The 20,611-nt window shown below is 45.7% G+C and overlaps 1 protein-coding gene across 1 annotated transcript in view; it reads right to left on the bottom strand.

Moving 5' to 3' along the window:
- The window catches only part of DPP4 (dipeptidyl peptidase 4), a 78,184-nt gene that overhangs the window by 36,583 nt on the left and 20,990 nt on the right, over positions 1–20,611 (bottom strand). The window contains exons 6-12 of the mRNA XM_074967439.1: positions 19,646–19,698; positions 19,466–19,538; positions 16,485–16,605; positions 8,843–9,003; positions 7,085–7,188; positions 1,878–2,013; positions 1,670–1,714 (exon numbers count right to left, since the gene is read on the bottom strand). Coding sequence (XP_074823540.1) covers positions 1,670–1,714; positions 1,878–2,013; positions 7,085–7,188; positions 8,843–9,003; positions 16,485–16,605; positions 19,466–19,538; positions 19,646–19,698 — 693 coding nt within the window. The remainder of the gene's footprint in view (positions 1–1,669; positions 1,715–1,877; positions 2,014–7,084; positions 7,189–8,842; positions 9,004–16,484; positions 16,606–19,465; positions 19,539–19,645; positions 19,699–20,611) is intronic.

Below are 20,611 nucleotides of genomic sequence, written 5' to 3' on the forward strand. Positions count from 1 at the left end.
ATTCACTACATTTTCTCTGGTTGGTAAAAATAATAATACTGCCCAGCTCTTACACAGTGCTTTTCATCAGTAGATCTCAAAGCACTTTACAAAAAGAGGTCACCGATCAACCAGTGTCATGTTATCCTGGGTTAGATGAGATTAAAGGGACAGAATATGTAAGGGCTTGCCAATATGGACATTTTGTGCATGGCAAGCCAGGACGTGAGTCTACTGTGCACTAGCCTGTCACTTACTAAGTGGCTGTGTGGACTCAGCTACCGCACACTGAAAGTTCCATAATATGCTTTGACCGACTGCTGTTTGAAATGGAAATTTTAGTGCACAGTAGCAGGACCCACTTGGCCAGTTAGTACACAGCAGGCTAGTGTGCTGTCGACTGTCACCCACCCTGCTGTCTCACACATGTTTGCTATCTCTGTGTTAATAAACCTCACCTTGGCTTTGATCCTTTTCATACAGTGAAGATTTTTTTTTTTAATCCTGCTAGTTGAATGGCACAAAGACTCCCCATTTTGCCCAACAGCTTACACCAATTGCCTTAATTGTGGAGCCTTTGCTGTACAGAAGCAAAATATGTCAGCATTAAAGCCTTCCTTTCCAAATCAAATTTGACAGCAGGTGGGATGATCTCTCATCGTTGTGCTGGGGATGATTTCATCCCTGCTGTTTCCTCCCTCACTGCGTTTCTTTAAATTTTTGCTTTTTGACTTAAAAGTGAATTTGTGACTAAAACAGAGTCAATGTGTGGAGAGTGCGGGCGTAGAGAGCATATTCTGTGTTCTGATCAGAAATTCTGAAACACATTTCTCCCTCTAGTCTGATCTTTTGGGTCTATTCTTCACTTCCTCCAGATCGTCTAAGTACTTCAACAGGTGCCTACTCTCTACCACATGGCATTCTGTCCCTATGCAATGTGGAAAATGGCATTTAGATGGGGTTCTACTCAGCAGAGCTGTGTGAAAAATTTCATCTGGTTGGTTAAAATGTATGCAAAAAAGCGAGCAAGATTTTGTTGTTGTTGTTGTTGTTGTTTGGGGGATTTTATTTTGTTTCAAGAGAAAAAAGGGAGGCATTTGAATGAAGTGATATTGTATTTTGCTATGCTGAAGACCCACTTTCCAAATCAGTGGAGAGGCTATGGGCCAGATTCTTTTAGTACATTCTGGCTCCTTCATGCCACACTAACGGTGCAACAACGGGCTGGAGAGTGGCCAAGTCTCTCTAACTGAGAATTCCACTGGTGTTGAGGACTTGTCAGCTGGCACAGAGAATACCTGTCTCCTGCATAACCTCACCCTACCACCAGGGTAGGCAGTGACTCAGAGGCAAAGCCAGCTATCTTTAGCTGGTGTGCAGTCCCAGAGGACTGTTGCCAACTGGCAGCTCCTAGATCGATCTAACTGATGTGGAGCCAGGGATGAGCCAAACTCACAAAGTTTAGAGTTACAAAACCCATGAAATTTAAATGAGTGGGTTTTACACAGCTCCAGCTGAGATCTATTCCTTTTGCCACATGTGAGCAGTTAGCAGTTGTCCAAGGTAAGTTATGGACCAGGTCTGGGTAACACACCATTAGAAAGGTAAGAAGTTCATAATAAATGTGTTCCTTACATTTAATTATCAATGTGTTATGTAACATGTTGTAATCTAGAAACTGAATACTCACTCTGCCGATCCAGCCAGTTTTACTTTCTTCTGTATGTTGTTTGCCCTGAGGGGAAGGGAAAAAAAACACAACCCCCCCAACCGGCATTATGGTATATATTTCACATAGTCTATGTCACACACAAATATGTCTGAATATATTTTTCTTCCCTCAACCCCACTCTTGACTCTTATTAAGTCATTTGACTATTTAGCTCCATTTTTCATACCTCTGGGCATTGCCACGTTCCATTCTCTCTTGTAAAGTCACAGACCGCAAGGACTGAAATATTCTGAATCCTTCTGAGCCACTGCAGACAGATCCTTTCATCTGTTACCCATGTTACAACACTCAAATAGTGATCCCTGGAAATAACAAACGCTATTAGATGCTTTAGCATCTTCCATACACTACTCTTCTATATAGTCAAGCTTCAGAGTAGCAGCCGTGTTAGTCTGCATCCGCAAAAAGAAAGGGAGTCCTTATGACGCCTTAGAGACTAGTCTCTAAGGCGCCACAAGTACTCCTTTCCTTTTTTCTATATAGTGGTGTCCAGTATTTCATTGAACTTTACATATTCCAGTCTTACACTTTTAGTTGCAGTGAACTTTTCAGTTGCATTCAATGCTACAGATCTCAGTGACCCATTGCAATGCTTGATGTCTATTGTTTAGCCATCAGGTAATGCCTCAGCTTACTTTCATTTGTACAGTAAGGCACTAGCTCAAGAGTGGGCAAACTACAGCCTGTGGGCCGGATCCAGCCCATGAGCTGTTTTAAGCCGGCCTGCAAGCCGCACCACGCGGCTTGGCCCTGCTCCAGCACTCCGGCCGGGGTGCAAGGTCAGGGCCACACCACGCAGATCCCAAAAGCTGCAGCATGGCCCCGCTCTGGCTCCTATGCACTCCAATGGGAGCTGCAGGGGCGGTGCCTGCAGATGCGGCAGCATGCAGAGCCGACTGGCCGCCCCTCCACGTAGGAGCCAGAGAAGGGACATGCCACTGCTTCCGGGAGCCGCTTGAGGTAAGCGTCACTTGGAGCCTGCACCCCTGGGCCTCTCCCCACGCCCCAACCCCCTGTCCCAGCCCTGATCCCCATCCCGCTCTCCAAACCCCTCAATCCCAGCCTGGAGCAGCCTCCTGTACCCCCAAACTCTCATCCCCACCCCAGAGCCCGCACCCCCAGCCAGAACCTGCACCCCTGCTACCCTCTGAACCTCTCAGTCTGAGCCCAGAGCACCCTCCTACACCCAAACTCCTCATCTCCAGCCCCACCCCAGAGGCCGCACCCCCTCCCACACCCTAACCCCAATCTTGTGAGCACTCATGGTCTGCCATACAATTTCTATTCCCCGATGTGGCTCACGGGCCAAAAAGTTTGCCCACCCCTGCACTAGCTAGAGTTTTTGTGTGTCAGTATCCCACAAGAATTATAGTTAAATGTTGACAGAGACATTGATGGATGCACTCAGAACTGCACAACACAATGGCAAAAGCGCTGTACTATGGACAGTTAGAGGGGATTCTACTTTATCCCAAATGGTATTGGTCTGAGATTTTGGAGTTTTATGCCACACAGTCTCAATGAGGTTCTAAGAGGTCATGGAGTGTAGAGAAGTGACAACCAGGAATCCTTGGTTAACCAGGGAGTCCAGATAAAATGGAGATTTTTGTAGCTGGTCCTATGCACTTCCTAAGTGGGACCTATTATCCCACTGACTCAGTCTGATATCGCTGCGAGTCCTGTGCTTACTATGAAGGACGTGAGCATAGTAACACCACATTTTGCTACTCAAGTATCTTAGTTCCATCTCCAGAACATCATCCAGCTGAGAACTTTACTTTATAGGAAGGACTTAGCAACAAAGAGAAAAGCTTTCACTTTTATAATTTTGCACTCTATTTGCATGAGCTCCTCACGCTATTATAACAAAGGGCAGTACCCACAGAATGCAGTGGTTCTCATTCCCAACTATGATCCCTTACTCTTGTGTGTAAAAAGAGAAGATAAGGTTATGCCCTCCCATTATGACATAACATCATTACAACAGGCTTTGTGAACTGATCTAATGCAAATGTCTTCACAGGACTTTGCTCTTAGCTCTACAGCTGACATGTTTGTCAAAGTCAGCTACCCCTGTGATGCTTGTCAAAGTTCATGTTTCTTCTCTCTCCTTCCCTTAACAATCAGCTGACAAAGAGTGGGTGGGAAGTTTTGTGGTGTAATTAGTTAACTGTTTTTGAGACCATAAACATGCCCCCTTTGCAAAAAAACCTGCACTTATTATTTACTTCAACCACAACAATTGTACTTTGTCAGACATGCCATCTGGCTTCCTGGTCTCATTATTTTGGGGGAATTTCTGACTACAATGTAGGGGTTCTTTTCACACATATATACAGTGTATAAATCTCTATTTCTGTGGTAGGCAGCCCATGAGGCTTGGCTGTGGATTGTAATGCTCTGATAGGACACTTGTACTTCAGGTTTTATGTTTCGTGAACAGTTTCAAATTTAATGTTTAATTTTAATGTTGCTGTTTTTACTGTTTTGGAGCAATACTGGGCAAGCCACAGAAAAAAAGGAAATTGCAACAAGGAAATGGCTAGAAGAAGGAGCCTTTGACACTTTTCTATCCCCTCCTCCCACCCATGCCTTCAACAGTTGTTTCCTGTGGTAGTTAGAAAAGAAATCCAAATTTAGTAATAAAAAGTGTTTAAAAAGTTGGTTTTGTTTCTTTAAATTGAGAAAGCCGACAATTCTGCAGGAAGAGTTAAATGTCAAACAAGACAAGACAATTAAAAAAAAAAAGACAGATAACTATAATTTTGTTCAAAGACTTTTTGCAGCTTTTTTTAAAAAATGACCATATTTTACAACCAATAGGTACCTCTGGTTTTCAGGGATTTTTATATTTGAGGAGTAAATTGTGATGTGATTAATTTAAATTACAGGGATGTCAGGCAGTGCAAAAGTATTGCATTTCCCTTCCTTGTTTTCTCCCTGGAAAGTGTACTCCTGCATTCCTCTACCACAGTGTGTTCTCCCACTCTGCAAACTTCTCATTTCCAACACTGGTACAAACTGATAGTCTCACAGGGTGAAATCCATCCCTGTGCACAGGTCTGGGCATTACTTATGTTTCACTTAACCATCCCACATGAACACTCAGCACCACGGGGACCTAAGTGAGATGTGAATGATATATGTGTTTTGTGCTGGCCTTCTGCAAATGCACAAATTTCACCAGAATGTTAAATGGCAAAATGTTGCCATTTCAAGCATTTTAGCAGCTATCTCAGAGAAACGGTCAAAGTGCCCCTCTGGCTAAACGCTACAATTTATGAGAAATTCCTAAATCCTGAGGGCCAGACCCACTCAAGAAACACAGACGGTGAAAGGAGCCTCTCTCCACATCATTTTCTTTAGGCACAATAGACATCCTCATGCTCAGAGAGGGCAAGGACCCCATAATATCAGGGCTAATGCACTAGCTTGTGCAGAAGGACACAGGTGTCCTGTCAGCGCTCTGAGCCCAGCCAACAGAACAAGATATCAGTGGCCAGAGGTGCACGTAGCACCAGCTTTAAGCCTGGTGAAGTGGCTATGCTCCTTGGGAGTGCTCAGTACCACAGCATAGGCAAATGTGTGCAGGCATAACGTCTCCTGGAGCTCCCCCTGGGGTAGTAAGGCCATGCACACTCCCCACCACTGCCATGAAGGACTGTACTTAATGCCAGAATTTAGCCATACAAGGGTGAAAGGTTACATCTCTCATAATGAAAATGCCAAAAAACTTGCCTGTATCCCCTTCTCTATCCCCAGCTGGCAGTCTATTTACAGTAGGGACAAATCTATCTTTTCACAACAGGGAAAACTTGAGACAAACCCACACTATTTTGGGGTTACTTTTCCCGCAGCAGTGAGAATGTTTTCTATGCAGTCCCCACCATGAATACTTACATTGCTTTACATTACACTACATCAACCGCGGACCATCTTTTATTTTTTATTAAACTTCACTATCATGTAATTCATTAAGAGAGGTGGGAGTTGTGCATGGGGAGGGATGTTTGTAACAGCATCAGGTGTTTCCTACATCAAGGTTTAATTTAAGTATTACATGTAACATATTTGATCCTAAGCAGACTTAGACATTTGTATTCTTCAAAATTCTGGGCCTGATTCAGCATTGTGTTAGCCCAGATTTCTATGGTGTTACACTGATATAAAACTAGAGTAATTCCAGCAGAAAATCAGGCCCTTTATTAGGCTGGGATGGTGTGTGCATGTTAGTGTTTTGAGCTAAGAATGGTATTGTTCTTCTTTCACTGGGTGCTAGTGAAATATAAGGAGATTTTTCTAAAGAACAAAGAAACCAATTAAAAACTAAACTGAAACCAGATATTTATTCTATACTTCTATCTAGAAAACTTCAAGAGCTAGTTAGCATCATCAATATTTTGTGGAATTATTGTAGGGCTATAAAAGAATATATGAACAATATATTAATGCAAACAAATACATGAGGTTGGATATATGCTTCAATCGCTGCTTCAGTTAATACAAAGAATGTCGATTTTACTGTGGTGAGGATTGGAATGGAACATTCTCTGTTTTCTGGCTGTAGTTATTTGATAACACAGCAGAGGATGCTGTTTTATTTCCTGACTAACAGGCCTGCTTTGCTTTCTCTAAAGATTATCACATCTTTCTGTGTGATACAGTACACACTATCTCACTGTCTCTAAATCCTTACTGCAAACATTAGACACCTACACTCAGTAAGTCTACAGTATTGTGGAAACAGGAGACTTTGGATACAGAATTGTGCATGTATGTGTTAAATCCTTTTGGTTGCTCTTTTCAGAATACTCAAATTTATGTCAAGTAGTACAATGTCAGTGGCATTTTGAGAAAAAAGACTTTTCATTTACTTTCAGAATTGCTGATTTACACATTCTAAGTTTAATCAGAGAAACTTTGCTAGTTACCTCACAATATACACAGTGTTGCTTTAAAATGAGCCAATGCAAACACAATGGAATCTTCTCCCAGTGAAACCAGACACAGTGAATCTTCATTTACAGTGTAATAAGAGTGACAATTCTAAATTTTTTCTCAGTGCAGTGTAATGTGCAAATTGCAATTCCACGTATAGTCAATTTCTGCTGATAGTAAAGCTGTTCTGTGAAATGACTTCACTATAAGAAGGATCCACTATCTATGATGAGCAATAACGTGTCATATTCTGAGCACAAGAAATCTGGAATATGCCATCACCTTTAAATAATTTTTTGAAAGAATAATATCTGCATGGGCTTTACACAGTAAATCCTGCTCCTCTCTGAGCAGTGTGATAATGTAACCCAGTGATATATAGCAGTAATCTAGGGCATTCACAGAGAAAACACACATACTATCAAAACTACTTACCCTGATCTTATGCTAGCTGGTGCAATAATTTCACTGGAATTCACAGTGGGAGGAGATTCCGTATTCACAACAAATAATTTTACAGTAGGATTTGCAGCTCCTGCCTAAAAAAGAATAAAACGTTTCACAGTACTTTTGAAGACAATAAATACTTTCTAAGTGAAAACAACTCTTGAAATTAGGGAAGACAGCAAAGAAACTGTAAAGTGCAACAGCAGTGAGACAGCAGTACCGTGTATGTTAGACTGTGTGAAGAAACACAATTCTGTTCAGATGGGCACATACACTTATCTTTTTCATTAAGAGATCAGCCACATAGTTCTAATAAAAACATACCTCGTCATTTATAAAAATAAAAACATCCATAATTGTGTTTGATATATTTTGTCTTCATTTACTATATTTGCTAATATGCCATAACTTCTGCTCTCCAGCAATGGATTATACTCAATCCCACTACCACCGTTTGCCATGGATTCAGGAAGTCTGACATCTAACAGTAATATATTTCCTGAGCAGATGCCCTCTCCTTTAAGAGAAGTCAGTACCATCCCTTTCAGGTCATTGATTCCTCTACAAATGACAATCACCCAGAAATGCCAGTAATTGGAGTTAAAAACTCACAGCTGATCCTTCTTAAGACCAGCAATTTTCCTTGCTAAGAGGGACACATACTTCTGAGGAGTTCAGTGAAAAAACAAACAAATCCACTACCTGGTGTCCCTTGGTGAGACCCTTATCCAGCAAAAACATCGCCAGTATCTCCTTATTTGGTCACAAAGCCCACAACAAATGAGAAATTAAAACAATCAGTCAATCTCCTGGGAGCCATTGACTGAAACATCCCTAAACATGACACAATGATTTCCCTGGAGATGGTGCTTTTTATGGTACCACTGAAATGTTCCTGATTCTCACACACCTCTCTTCCTCTCCCTGGCCTCCCAGTCAGAAACATTTGCTTTGAGATTTGTGGACAGAAAGTGCTATGTAAATGCAAACCTTATTCCACAGCTTATTAACGGCCATATTCAAGTTGGGATCCCTGATGCTATTAGTCAACTATCCTGCTGTTACCAGCTGGACCACTGTCAACATCACCAAATGAAGTTCGACCAGCTTTTCTTCTGTGTATGTGCTTCTCTGATTCATTACACCTTGCTATCCTTCACTCAGTTTCCTCCATTCACTCTGCTACCTAAGGGACAAATTCTCCTTACGTTGTGGGCATACGGTGGCCATCTGGCAGTGGAACCGGTGGAAGGAAGCAGTGCACTCTGACAGCTCCACCCATGGTATCAAGGACAGAAAGGCATAGGTGTGGACAGTGAATCTGTGACTATGAAACACACTGGCCAATATTACCCCTCCTTCCTCTATGGAAGGCACACATCACCCTAGGGGCTCTGGCTGTAGCTCTGGAAAGGTTCTGTGGCCTGCAGGAGAGAATTCTATGAAATTAAAGCCCACGCAACACCCTTATGCATAGTGCCAGATAACAGCATGCCTCACTATCTCCAAGACTGCTTGTCATCCCTTCAGTGGTTCTGGAGAAATAATAAAACCTTAAATCAGACTTTTCCCCAAGAAGATAATAAAAATACATTAACATTGCCAGATGCTGTTGACTTCAGTAAGAGTAATCACAGCAAGCTGTTGAGGAGAGACAGACAACATTTTTATTAGCAGGAAGTGATTAAATGATTAAGAGACTAGTCCCAAACTGCTGAACAACCATGTTTAATAAATAACACAGACCTTGGGATATGGGAGTCTAATGGTCTTTGGATACTGCAGCGTGTCTTCCGCATAAAAGGAATACTCCATAACAGGAACTTCTGTATCATTAAACTCTGCATATGCTAAAAAACTGGCACTTGGAGACCACCACAGAGCAGAATGGGTGCCAAACATTTCCTCTGAAAGAGATGCAAAGGCGTTCTTTTGAAGTAATAGCTGCTAAATTGGCTTCTGCATCTGAATTATTGTTCTAATTTACTTTGCACAGATTTATGCTGAAGTTCAGCTACTGAAGTACAGACTATTTGCCTTTTGCCTGGGTTCTAGAATGACATAGTACGTGAATGCTTACAACACATAGCCTTTTATAGTTATACTTCCTGAATCTGGCTGCAATAATAAAAAAAATCTGTACTGGGTGCTAGTCCTGACATCTATCACACACTCCCCTTACAAAATAAATGAATTTTAAAACAACATAAAACCTTTATCACTTTATGATGTATAAAATTCCCAAATTAGCTTTGAATCTTATGACCAACTTATCTGGAAGTAAAGCAGATCTATTCCAAATCTAAGAGTGGAAGGTAAAGCCAGACATTTAAAAATTTGGCATACATTCCTGTTTTAACCTATGCACACAGAAAACAAACATGAATTCTGCAGAGATTTACGATCACGGACCTCACTGGTTTGACTTTAATGCAATTGCACAGGGTAGAATTTGGCCCAGTATATCCAGACAGCCAGTGAATGGAATGGCCATAACTAAAACCAAGCACATGTGGCCTCACTAAATGCTAAACTATTAACACAGTATTTCCCAAACTTTTGAAAGCCGAGCTCCACTTAAGAAAAATGAAACCAGCTGTGCCCCCTTGTAACCTCATGTGGTGTGAAAGGCCTACACACCTTAATTTATAAATCTTCCATGATCTCCCAGTTTATCCTTCAAACCTACTCCACCTACATCTTGCAAAACACTGAGTAAATCTTCGTAACAGAATTCCTCTCCTTTCCAAGACACTTTGCCCTGGTCTACACTAGGACTTTAGGTCGAATTTAGCAGCATTAAATCGATGTAAACCTGCACCCGTCCACACGATGAAGCCCTTTATTTCGACTTAAAGGGCTCTTAAAATCGATTTCCTTACTCCACCCCTGACAAGTGGATTAGCGCTTAAATCGGCCTTGCCGGGTCGAATTTGGGGTACTGTGGACACAATTCGACGGTATTGGCCTCCGGGAGCTATCCCAGAGTGCTCCATTTTGACCGCTCTGGACAGCACTCTCAACTCAGATGCACTGGCCAGGTAGACAGGAAAAGAACCGCGAACTTTTGAATCTCATTTCCTGTTTGGCCAGCGTGGCAAGCTGCAGGTGACCATGCAGAGCTCATCAGCAGAGGTGACCATGATGGAGTCTCAGAATCGCAAAAGAGCTCCAGCATGGACCGAACGGGAGGTACGGGATCTGATCGCTGTATGGGGAGAGGAATCCGTGCTATCAGAACTCCGTTCCAGTTTTCGAAATGCCAAAACCTTTGTCAAGATCTCCCAGGGCATGAAGGACAGAGGCCATAACAGGGACCCAAAGCAGTGCCGCATGAAACTGAAGGAGCTGAGGCAAGCCTACCAGAAAACCAGAGAGGCGAACGGCCGCTCCGGGTCAGAGCCCCAAACATGCCGCTTCTATGATGAGCTGCATGCCATTTTAGGGGGTTCAGCCACCACTACCCCAGCCGTGTTGTTTGACTCCTTCAATGGAGATGGAGGCAATACGGAAGCAGGTTTTGGGGACGAAGAAGATGATGATGATGATGACGAGGTTGTAGATAGCTCACAGCAAGCAAGCGGAGAAACCAGTTTTCCCGACAGCCAGGAACTGTTTCTCACCCTGGACCTGGAGCCAGTACCCCCTGAACCCACCCAAGGCTGCCTCCTGGACCCAGCAGGCGGAGAAGGGACCTCCGGTGAGTGTACCTTTTAAAATACTATACATGGTTTAAAAGCAAGCATGTGAAAGGATTACTTTGCCCTGGCATTCGCGGCTCTCCTGGATATACTCCCAAAGCCTTTGCAAAAGGTTTCTGGGGAGGGCAGACTTATTGCGTCCTTCATGGTAGGACACTTTACCACTCCAGGCCAGTAACACGTACTCGGGAATCATTGTACAACAAAGCATTGCAGTGTATGTTTGCTGGCGTTCAAGCAACATCCGTTCGTGTGTTATCCTCAGGAGAGTGAGAGATAATCCATGGTCACCTGGTTGAAATAGGGTGCTTTTCTTCAGGGGACACTCAGAGGAGCCCATTCCTGCTGGGCTGTTTGCCTGCGGCTGAACAGAAATGTTCCCCGCTGTTAGCCACAGGGAGGGGGGAGGGTCGAGGGGGTAGCCACGCGGTGGGGGGAGGCAAAATGCGACCTTGTAACGACAGCACATGTGCTATGTATGTAATGTTAACAGCAAGGTTTACCCTGAAAGAGTGTAGCCAGTGTTTTATAAAAACCGCTGTCCCTTTTCTTTCCTCCACCAGCTGCATGTGTTTCAATGATCACAGGATCTTCTCCTTCCCAGAGGCTAGTGAAGATTAGAAAGAAAAAAAAACGCACTCGAGATGAAATGTTCTCCGAGCTCATGCTGTCCTCCCACACTGACAGAGCACAGACGAATGCGTGGAGGCAAATAATGTCAGACTGCAGGAAAGCACAAAATGACCAGGAGGAGAGGTGGCGGGCTGAAGAGAGTAAGTGGCGGGCTGAAGAGAGTAAGTGGCGGGCTGAAGAGAGGGCTGAAGCTCGAATGTGGCGGCAGCGTGATGAGAGGAGGCAGGATTCAATGCTGAGGCTGCTGGAGGACCAAACCAGTATGCTCCAGTGTATGGTTGAGCTGCAGCAAAGGCAGCTGGAGCACAGACTGCCACTACAGCCCCTGTGTAACCAACTGCCCTCCTCCCCAAGTTCCATAGCTTCCACACCCAGACGCCCAAGAACGCGGTGGGGTGGCCACCGGCCAACCAGCCACTCCACCACAGAGGATTGCCCAAAAAAAAGAAGGCTGTCATTCAATAAATTTTAAAGTTGTAAACTTTTAAAGTGCTGTGTGGCATTTTCCTTCCCTCCTCCACCACCCCTCCTGGGCTACCTTGGTAGTCATCCCCCTATTTGTGTGATGAATGAATAAAGAATGCATGAATGTGAAGCAACAATGACTTTATTGCCTCTGCAAGAGGTGATCAAAGGGACGAGGGGAGGGTGGTTAGCTTACGAGGAAGCAGAGTGAACCAAGGGGCGGGGGGTTTCATCAAGGAGAAACAAACAGAACTTTCACACCGTAGCCTGGCCAGTCATGAAACTGGTTTTCAAAGCCTCTCTGATGCGTACCGCACCCTCCTGTGCTCTTCTAACCGCCCTGGTGTCTGGCTGCGCGTAACCAGCAGCCAGGCGATTTGCCTCAACCTCCCACCCCGCCATAAACGTCTCCCCCTTACTCTCACAGATATTGTGGAGCACACAGCAAGCAGTAATAACAGTGGGAATATTGGTTTCGCTGAGGTCTAAGCGAGTCAGTAAACTGCGCCAGCGCGCCTTTAAACGTCCAAATGCACATTCTACCACCATTCTGCACTTGCTCAGCCTGTAGTTGAACAGCTCCTGACTGCTGTCCAGGCTGCCTGTGTACGGCTTCATGAGCCATGGCATTAAGGGGTAGGCTGGGTCCCCAAGGATACATATAGGCATTTCAACATCACCAACAGTTATTTTCTGGTCTGGGAATAAAGTCCCTTCTTGAAGCTTTTGAAACAGACCAGAGTTCCTGAAGATGCGAGCGTCATGCACCTTTCCCGGCCATCCCACGTTGATGTTGGTGAAACGTCCCTTGTGATCCACCAGAGCTTGCAGCACTATTGAAAAGTACCCCTTGCGGTTTATGTACTCGCCGGCTTGGTGCTCCGGTGCCAAGATAGGGATATGGGTTCCGTCTATGGCCCCACCACAGTTAGGGAATCCCATTGCAGCAAAGCCATCCACTATGACCTGCACATTTCCCAGGGTCACTACCCTTGATATCAGCAGATCTTTGATTGCGTGGGCTACTTGCATCACAGCAGCCCCCACAGTAGATTTGCCCACTCCAAATTGATTCCCAACTGACCGGTAGCTGTCTGGCGTTGCAAGCTTCCACAGGGCTATCGCCACTCGCTTCTCAACTGTGAGGGCTGCTCTCATCTTGGTATTCATGCGCTTCAGGGCAGGGGAAAGCAAGTCACAAAGTTCCATGAAAGTGCCCTTACGCATGCGAAAGTTTCGCAGCCACTGGGAATCGTCCCAGACCTGCAACACTATGCGGTCCCACCAGTCTGTACTTGTTTCCCGAGCCCAGAATCGGCGTTCCACAGCATGAACCTGCCCCATTAGCACCATTATGCATGCATTGGCAGGGCCCATGCTTTCAGAGAAATCTGTGTCCATGTCCTGATCACTCACGTGACCGCGCTGACGTCGCCTCCTCGCCCGGTAGCGCTTTGCCAGGTTCTGGTGCTGCATATACTGCTGGATAATGCGTGTGGTGTTTAATGTGCTCCTAATTGCCAAAGTGAGCTGAGCGGACTCCATGCTTGCCTTGGTATGGCGTCCGCACAGAAAAAAGGCGCGGCATGATTGTCTGCCGTTGCTCTGACGGAGGGAGGGGCGACTGACGACACGGCTTACAGGGTTGGCTTCAGGAGGCTAAAATCCACAAAGGGGGTGGCTTTACATCAAGGAGTAGTTCAGGCAGGACTTCACGGAGGGTTCCAATAAGAAATGGTGCACCTAAGTTATTGTTCTTATTGGAACAAGGAGGTTAGCCTGGCCTCTGATTGATACATGGCTAGATCTACCTCGCAGCACCTTCTCTGTGAGTGACTGCAGTGTGACCTAGAGGAATGAGTCCCCTAGACAGGGGAGGAGGCAAATGAGTACAAAACAAATCTGGTCTATTTCTTGTTTTGATCCACTCCATCTATCTTTTACATCTTTGGCTGGCAGCAGACGGTGCAGAAGGACTGCAAGCCATCCACATCTCATGGCTGCTCGGCAGAAGATGGTACAGTACGACTGCTAGCCATCCTCATCTCTTGCCTGCCTGGCAGAAGATGGCACAGTACGATTGCTAGCCATCGTCATCTCTTGCCTGCCCGGCAGAAGATGGTACAATACGATTGCTAGCCATCGTCATCTCTTGCCTGCCCGGCAGAAGATGGTACAATACGACTGCTAGCAATCCGTATTGCCTGCCTGCTCACCATTAGACGGTTCAATACGACTGACTGCAGGACTAAAGAGAATGACCTGGTCAAGTCACCAAAAATTTAGTCCCTGCGCCCATGTCTGCCCAGGCGCTCCCAGCCGACGTGGCCAGGAGCACCTCGGACATGACGAGGACGGCTACCAGTCGTACTGTACCGTCTGCTGCCAGAAGGCAATGGGTTGCTGCTACTGTGTAGCAATGCCGTACCGCGTCTGCCAGCACCCAGGAGACATACGGTGACGGTTACCTGAGCGGGCTCCATGCTTGCGGTGGTATGGCGTCCGCACAGGTAACTCAGGAAAAAAGGCGCGAAACGATTGTCTGCCCTTGCCTTCACGGAGGGAGGGAGGGAACGGGGGCCGGACAATATGTACCCAGAACCACCCGCGACAATGTTTTAGCCCAATCAGAGCGCTCCATTGTGACTGCTCTGGACAGCACTCTCAACTCAGATGCACGATTGTTTGCCGTTGCTCTGACGCAGGGAGGGGCGACTGAGGACACGGCTTACAGGGTTGACTTCACGGAGGGTTCCAATAAGAAATGGTGCACCTAAGTTATTGTTCTTATTGGAACAAGGAGGTTAGCCTGGCCTCTGATTGATACATGGCTAGATCTACCTCGCTGCACCTTCTCTGTGAGTGACTGCAGTGTGACCTAGAGGAATGAGTCCCCTAGACAGGGGAGGAGGCAAATGAGTACAAAACAAATCTGGTCTATTTCTTGTTTTGATCCACTCCATCTATCTTTTACATCTTTGGCTGGCAGCAGACGGTGCAGAAGGACATATTGCCTGCCTGCTCACCATAAGACGGTTCAATAGGACTGACTGCCGGACTAAAGAGAATGACCTGGTCAAGTCACTAAAAATTTAGTCCCTGCGCCCATGTCTGCCCAGGCGCTCCTGATCGACCTCACACAGGCAACCAGGAGTACCTCGGACATGACGAGGACGGCTACCAGTCGTATTGTACCGTCTGCTGCCACAAGGCAATGGGTTGCTGCTACTGTGTAGCAATGCCGTACCGCGTCTGCCAGCACCCAGGAGACATACGGTGACGGTTACCTGAGCGGGCTCCATGCTTGCGGTGGTATGGCGTCCGCACAGGTAACTCAGGAGAAAAGGCGCGAAACAATTGTCTGCCCTTGCTTTCACGGAGGGAGGGAGGGAAGGGGGGGACTGACGATATGTACCCAGAACCACCCGCGACAATGTTTCAGCCCCATCAGGCATTGGGATCTCAACCCAGAATTCCAATGGGCAGCGGAGACTGCGGGAACTGTGGGATAGCTACCCACAGTGCAACGCTCCGGAAGTCGACTCTAGCCTCGGTACTGTGGAAGCACTCCGCCGAGTTAATGCACTTAATGCACTTCTGTGGGGACACACACACTCGAATATATAAAACCGATTTCTAAAAAACCGACTTCTATAAATTCGACCTTATTCCGTAGTGTAGACATACCCTTTGATTTACAGCAAAACAGTTAACAATGTTGACATTTTAAGTATTCTTGGCATGCATACAAGTCAGTACTCACTGAAGTGAAGGGGAAGTTCACACTTCACAGCTATTATTTCAGGCTTTCTACAAATTCAGGCAGTTGTCTCTGCATTGATTACATTCACGTTTTGAAGATTCTCCTCATAAGGATAATGGATAGAGATTGATTTTTTTTAAATGAAAGCCGAGACTATGGGAACAATTCACAGGTCTAGCTCTATCCCTATATCACCCCTGGGGTAGAAGCAGAGCAAGCAAAATATTTTGGAAAACACTGCATTAATTAAATTACTATATTTTAACAAGTAGGTTTTTCATTTACAAGAATACCGAGCTTTTTTATAGAACTTTTCATCCATAGTTGTCAAAGTGCTTTGCTTCCATTTTGCAGATGGAGAAACTGAAGCACAGAGCAGGGAAGTGACTTGACCAAGGTCACCCAGTAGTCCAATGGCAGATCTGGGAACAGAACTCATAAGGTCCTATTCCCAGTCCAGTGCTCTATCCACTAGGCAACACTGCCTCCATGTTAGCCTGGTCCAAAGGATAATGCACTGGCCTCAAAAGCACAAGACCAGGGTTCTATGCCTAGATATACCACTGACCTGCTAAGTGACATTAATCAAGTCATTTCACATCTTTGTGCCTCTGTTTCCCCATTTGCAAAACGGATATCATGATACCCACTTTCCTTTTTAAAGCATTTTGATTTCTGTGGCTGACAAGTTCTATACAGTATAAGCTAGGTGGTGATACCATTTAAGATGCTCTCTTTCCTCCATGTATTTATTGTTACATATTTTAAACAGACTAACAAATAAGTTTCTACATTTTCTTGTAAGGTAAAATATGTAGGTAATTACCTTCATATACCCAGTCAGCTATTCCATTAAAAATTTTATTTTCTTCTCCATTTGTGGTGATCTGCACACTCGACAGACCTGGTGATTCTTTTATGTAAATGTTATTATTCCAAACATATGCCTGTAAATAAAACCTCAAAAACTTAGTTATTACAATAGTTACTGTTCGAATGCAATGCTAGAACAAGTCACAGAGTTCCTTCCTATTCCCTTCCCATGGGAAGGCCCATGACACAGCAAACAAGAATGAACAAAGGCTACTTAGCTAGTTAGCTTGTCATGGGAGCAAGTATCTCCAGTACAGGGTAGGGAATCCACAGACCAACACTCCATGGAAGGAATTCATTATAGATCACAGCTGCTATGACAGCTTAGAGGCCATGGACAGTAGCTGCAGTCTTTGGACAATGGCTTTACATTCTGTGTTTTGATTTGGGGTCAGGGAAGATTCTGTCCCCCTAACACTTGTATAGCCCCCACCTCCAATTAAAGATCATTTACTCAGGCTTTACTCAGAGGATGAGAATTTGATCCTGAGAAAGCACACAGTTCATTGGCAAGCAATATTGCTGGAGTGGGATATTATTTTCTGCTGTTTTGTAGCAAGGTCTTCTATGTGACTGTATAGATGGGCCCAAAGCCTCCACTATTTACAGAAATATTGCTCAGAAAAATCACGAGGGCATTGCAATGCTTTCAACAGCAACAAGAACTTTAAAAGGAACTATTTGACCTTTTTCTCCAGCAGTGGAAAAACACCATCATCACAAATCCATGCTAAAATGTGGGCATCACCCCTCTATGATGATATCCATACTGTGGTTGTGATGCTAAAAGACTAGATGCCAACTCATGCCAAAGCCCCAGGCCTCCCTGAAAGCTTACAAAAGCGGAACTGGAAGCCAGGCCAATTCACTTGTGTATTTATGTAGATCAAAGTGATTGTTAAATGTATTAGAACGTAGTTAGTGTTTAAACTTCACAAAAACTAATGGGATGCTGCATGCTTTGTTTTCTCTTATCTGTATCTTCTTATAATGTAATAGCAAACATTTACATTGTGTATACCCCTGTAACTAAATAACCCCTCAAATGAGAAAGAAGCCTTGTGGAATGCAAATGAAGAACTTTAACAGAAAAATACTAACTTCAAAGCAAGTGGTCTTTGTGTGCGATGACTGGAGATCAAAGACTAAATGAATTCCTCACTCTCCATCATCAAAGAAAAAACCCACACGGGTAGTGACCCTGTCAGCTAGCTTTCTGTGAGAAGAAGCTATAAGTATGGACACAGGGGAAAATTCTTCACCTCTGAACTGTTTGGATTCCAACAGGGCAGAATAACTGAACGAGAAGACAGAGATCCCCATAGTTACTATAGATAGCCCTGAGAGACTTTGAGGAAACCGGTAGATTACTATATCTCTCCTACCATTTCAAATTACAGACTGCAACCAGAGGTGAAAGTAAGCCGGTACGCCCCAGTTCGGTGTACCGGCAAGAGCCTGTGTGCCGTACTGGGGCGGATCGGCTTCCCCAGGTAGCAATTTAAAGGGCCTGGGGCTCCCAGCAGCACCCCAGGCCCTTTAAATTGCCGCCAGAGCCCTGGGGAAGCAGTGGCGGGGCTCGTGCGGCGATTTAAAGGGCCCAGGGCTCCTGCCGCAGCTACCAACCCTGGCCCTTTAAATAGCCACCAAAGCCCCGCCGCCGCTACCCCAGGGCTCCGCAGGCTCCGGGGACGATTTACTGGACCTGGGGCGGTGGCGGCAACCGGAGCCCCGGACCCTTTAAATTGCCGCCCGAGCCCTGCTCCTGGAGCCCCAGGGGTCGCGGCAGCAATCTAAAGGGCCCGGGGCTCTGCTGTGGTAGCAGTGCCTGGGAGCCCCTGGGCCTTTAAATTGCCGCCGGAGCCCCCGGCTGCCACTGCTACCCCCGGGCTCCAGCAGCGGGGCTTGGGTGGTGATTTAAAGGGCCCTGGGCTCCCGCTACCCTCTGGAGCCCTTTAAATCGCCACCCGAGCCCCGCTGCTGGAGCCCTGGGGTAGCGGCAGCGGGGCTCCGGCAGTGATTTAAAGGGCCAGGGGCTCCCAGCTGCCGCTACCACAGCGGAGCCCTGGGCCCTTTAAAGCTCCGCCGGAGCCCAGGGCCCTGGGGTAGCAGTGTCAGCCAGAAGCCCCCGGGGCTCCGATGGTTATTTAAAGGGCCTGGGGCTCCGCTGAGGTAGCGGCAGTTGGAACCCCAGGCCCTTTAAATCACCCCCGAGCTCCGGGGCTCCCAGCCGCCTCTGCAGCTGGTAGCTCCGGGGTGATTTAAAAGGTCCAGGGCTCCCAGCTGCTGCTACCACAGTCCCAGCCCGGGGCCCTTTAAATCAAGGTTTAAAGGGCCCGGGGATGTAAAGGTACCACCTCTTCTGGTACAGGCCCCGCCTCTTCCGGTTGAGGCCCCGCCCCCTTCTAAGGACTCCAGAGTACCGGTAAGTCCTTTAAGTTACTTTCACCCCGACTGCAACTCATCTGTATATATAACTGGCTTATTCTCTCTATCAGTCTCATTTCTTTTTCCTAGTTAGTTAGTGTACAATAGAATTGGCTACTAGTGTTGTCTTTGGTGCGAGATCTAGGATGCAAATTGACGTGGGTTAGTGACTGGGGTATGAGGACTGGGTGTAACCTGAATGTGTTTTCATTTTTGGTGTGACAATCTATCACATTGTCCAGCTTGCCTGGGTGACAAAACAGACTGGCGTGTCTACGGTGACTGTCTGTGACTCCATTATCAGACTCCTGTAATACTTCAGGAGTTCACATTTGTTGCTGGCTTGGTGAAATCTAATTATAGAACATACCACAAGTTTGGAGTATCTGCCCTGCTTTTGACAGTCTGCCCTGACACAGGCTCTCATGGTCATGAGCCACTTCAGATAGTGTGACAGTGGTATTGGAAATGCACAGCAGAAATTTCATTACACTTATATTTACTAACCAGTTTGTGACCAACAGGTGACCAAGATATGTACTGGGTATTATTAGGCAGTAGATTCTCAGTTACTAAGGAACTAGGGGAAAACAAAACAAAAAGATTATAAGAAAGACAAATCAGTGGAATGTCATTTCATTGCAAAGTGGCTTCAGACTATATGAATTTTCTGTAATAGCTACTGACCTTGTATTTAAATCATAGATGTGGTATGAAGCCGTGTATGAATGCCTCCAGAGCTGCAAGAGAATAATTTTTATATTGAGAAACTAGATCACCATGACTGACTTTAGGAGTCCTGTGAATGTGTTATGAGTTACTGGCAATATCATCTGACACCTCCTCAGACTCCCATTTGGGAGGGGTGAACACAACCAACAGGCATTGGTGATTACCAATGGGCCAGACTGTCCTCACTCACGGAAAAGGCAGGAGAGGCTGTGGAAAGAAAACTCTGCAAGCTTCATCTTGAGCTTTCCTTAAACCATCCTCTCTGGTGGGAGCTGCCCAGATACCAAAGTGATGACCATTGATTAAGATCAGAGATAGAGAGATCTAGGGAACTGCAGTTTAGGCAAGGCATGATCGCTTCCAACACTAGAGGTCTGCAGCAAAACTGAAGCAAGTCTTCAATGCAGAGACTGGAGCAGCCCTGCAGCTTCCCTGAGTCCCCTCCCACTGTCTGACTGGTACCTCTGCTGTTTCTCTGGCACTCGTCCTTCAATGCCATGCTACTTCACTAAGCATTCAGCTGTTTCATGGTCCATCTGCCTCCCAGGAATGACTTGTGTAGCAGTTCAACGAGGAAGAGGTAACAGTTCCAAGTTGTTATATTTCCCACCTAGATTTTCACAGAAATCCATCCTATCCCTCACTTCTGCCGGTTGCAGTCTGCAGAGATCTAGCTTCATGTAGTTCCAGTGGGGGTGTCTGAGTAGGGTGAGGGAATAGGATGGTATATGGGGCTCAACGGATCCTATCTGGGATCCCCATGTACCATCCTATTCCCTCACCCTACACAGGGATCCTGTCTGGCAGGATATCAAAGTAGGTGGCCAATAGATCTGATCCAGCATGACAGTTCTTATGCTCCATCCAACGCTGCTATTAAATAATACATTTATGGTTATAGAGTAACAGCCGTGTTAGTCT

The sequence above is a fragment of the Natator depressus genome, chromosome 11, assembly GCF_965152275.1.
Source record: "Natator depressus isolate rNatDep1 chromosome 11, rNatDep2.hap1, whole genome shotgun sequence".
Taxonomy (NCBI): domain Eukaryota; kingdom Metazoa; phylum Chordata; order Testudines; family Cheloniidae; genus Natator; species Natator depressus.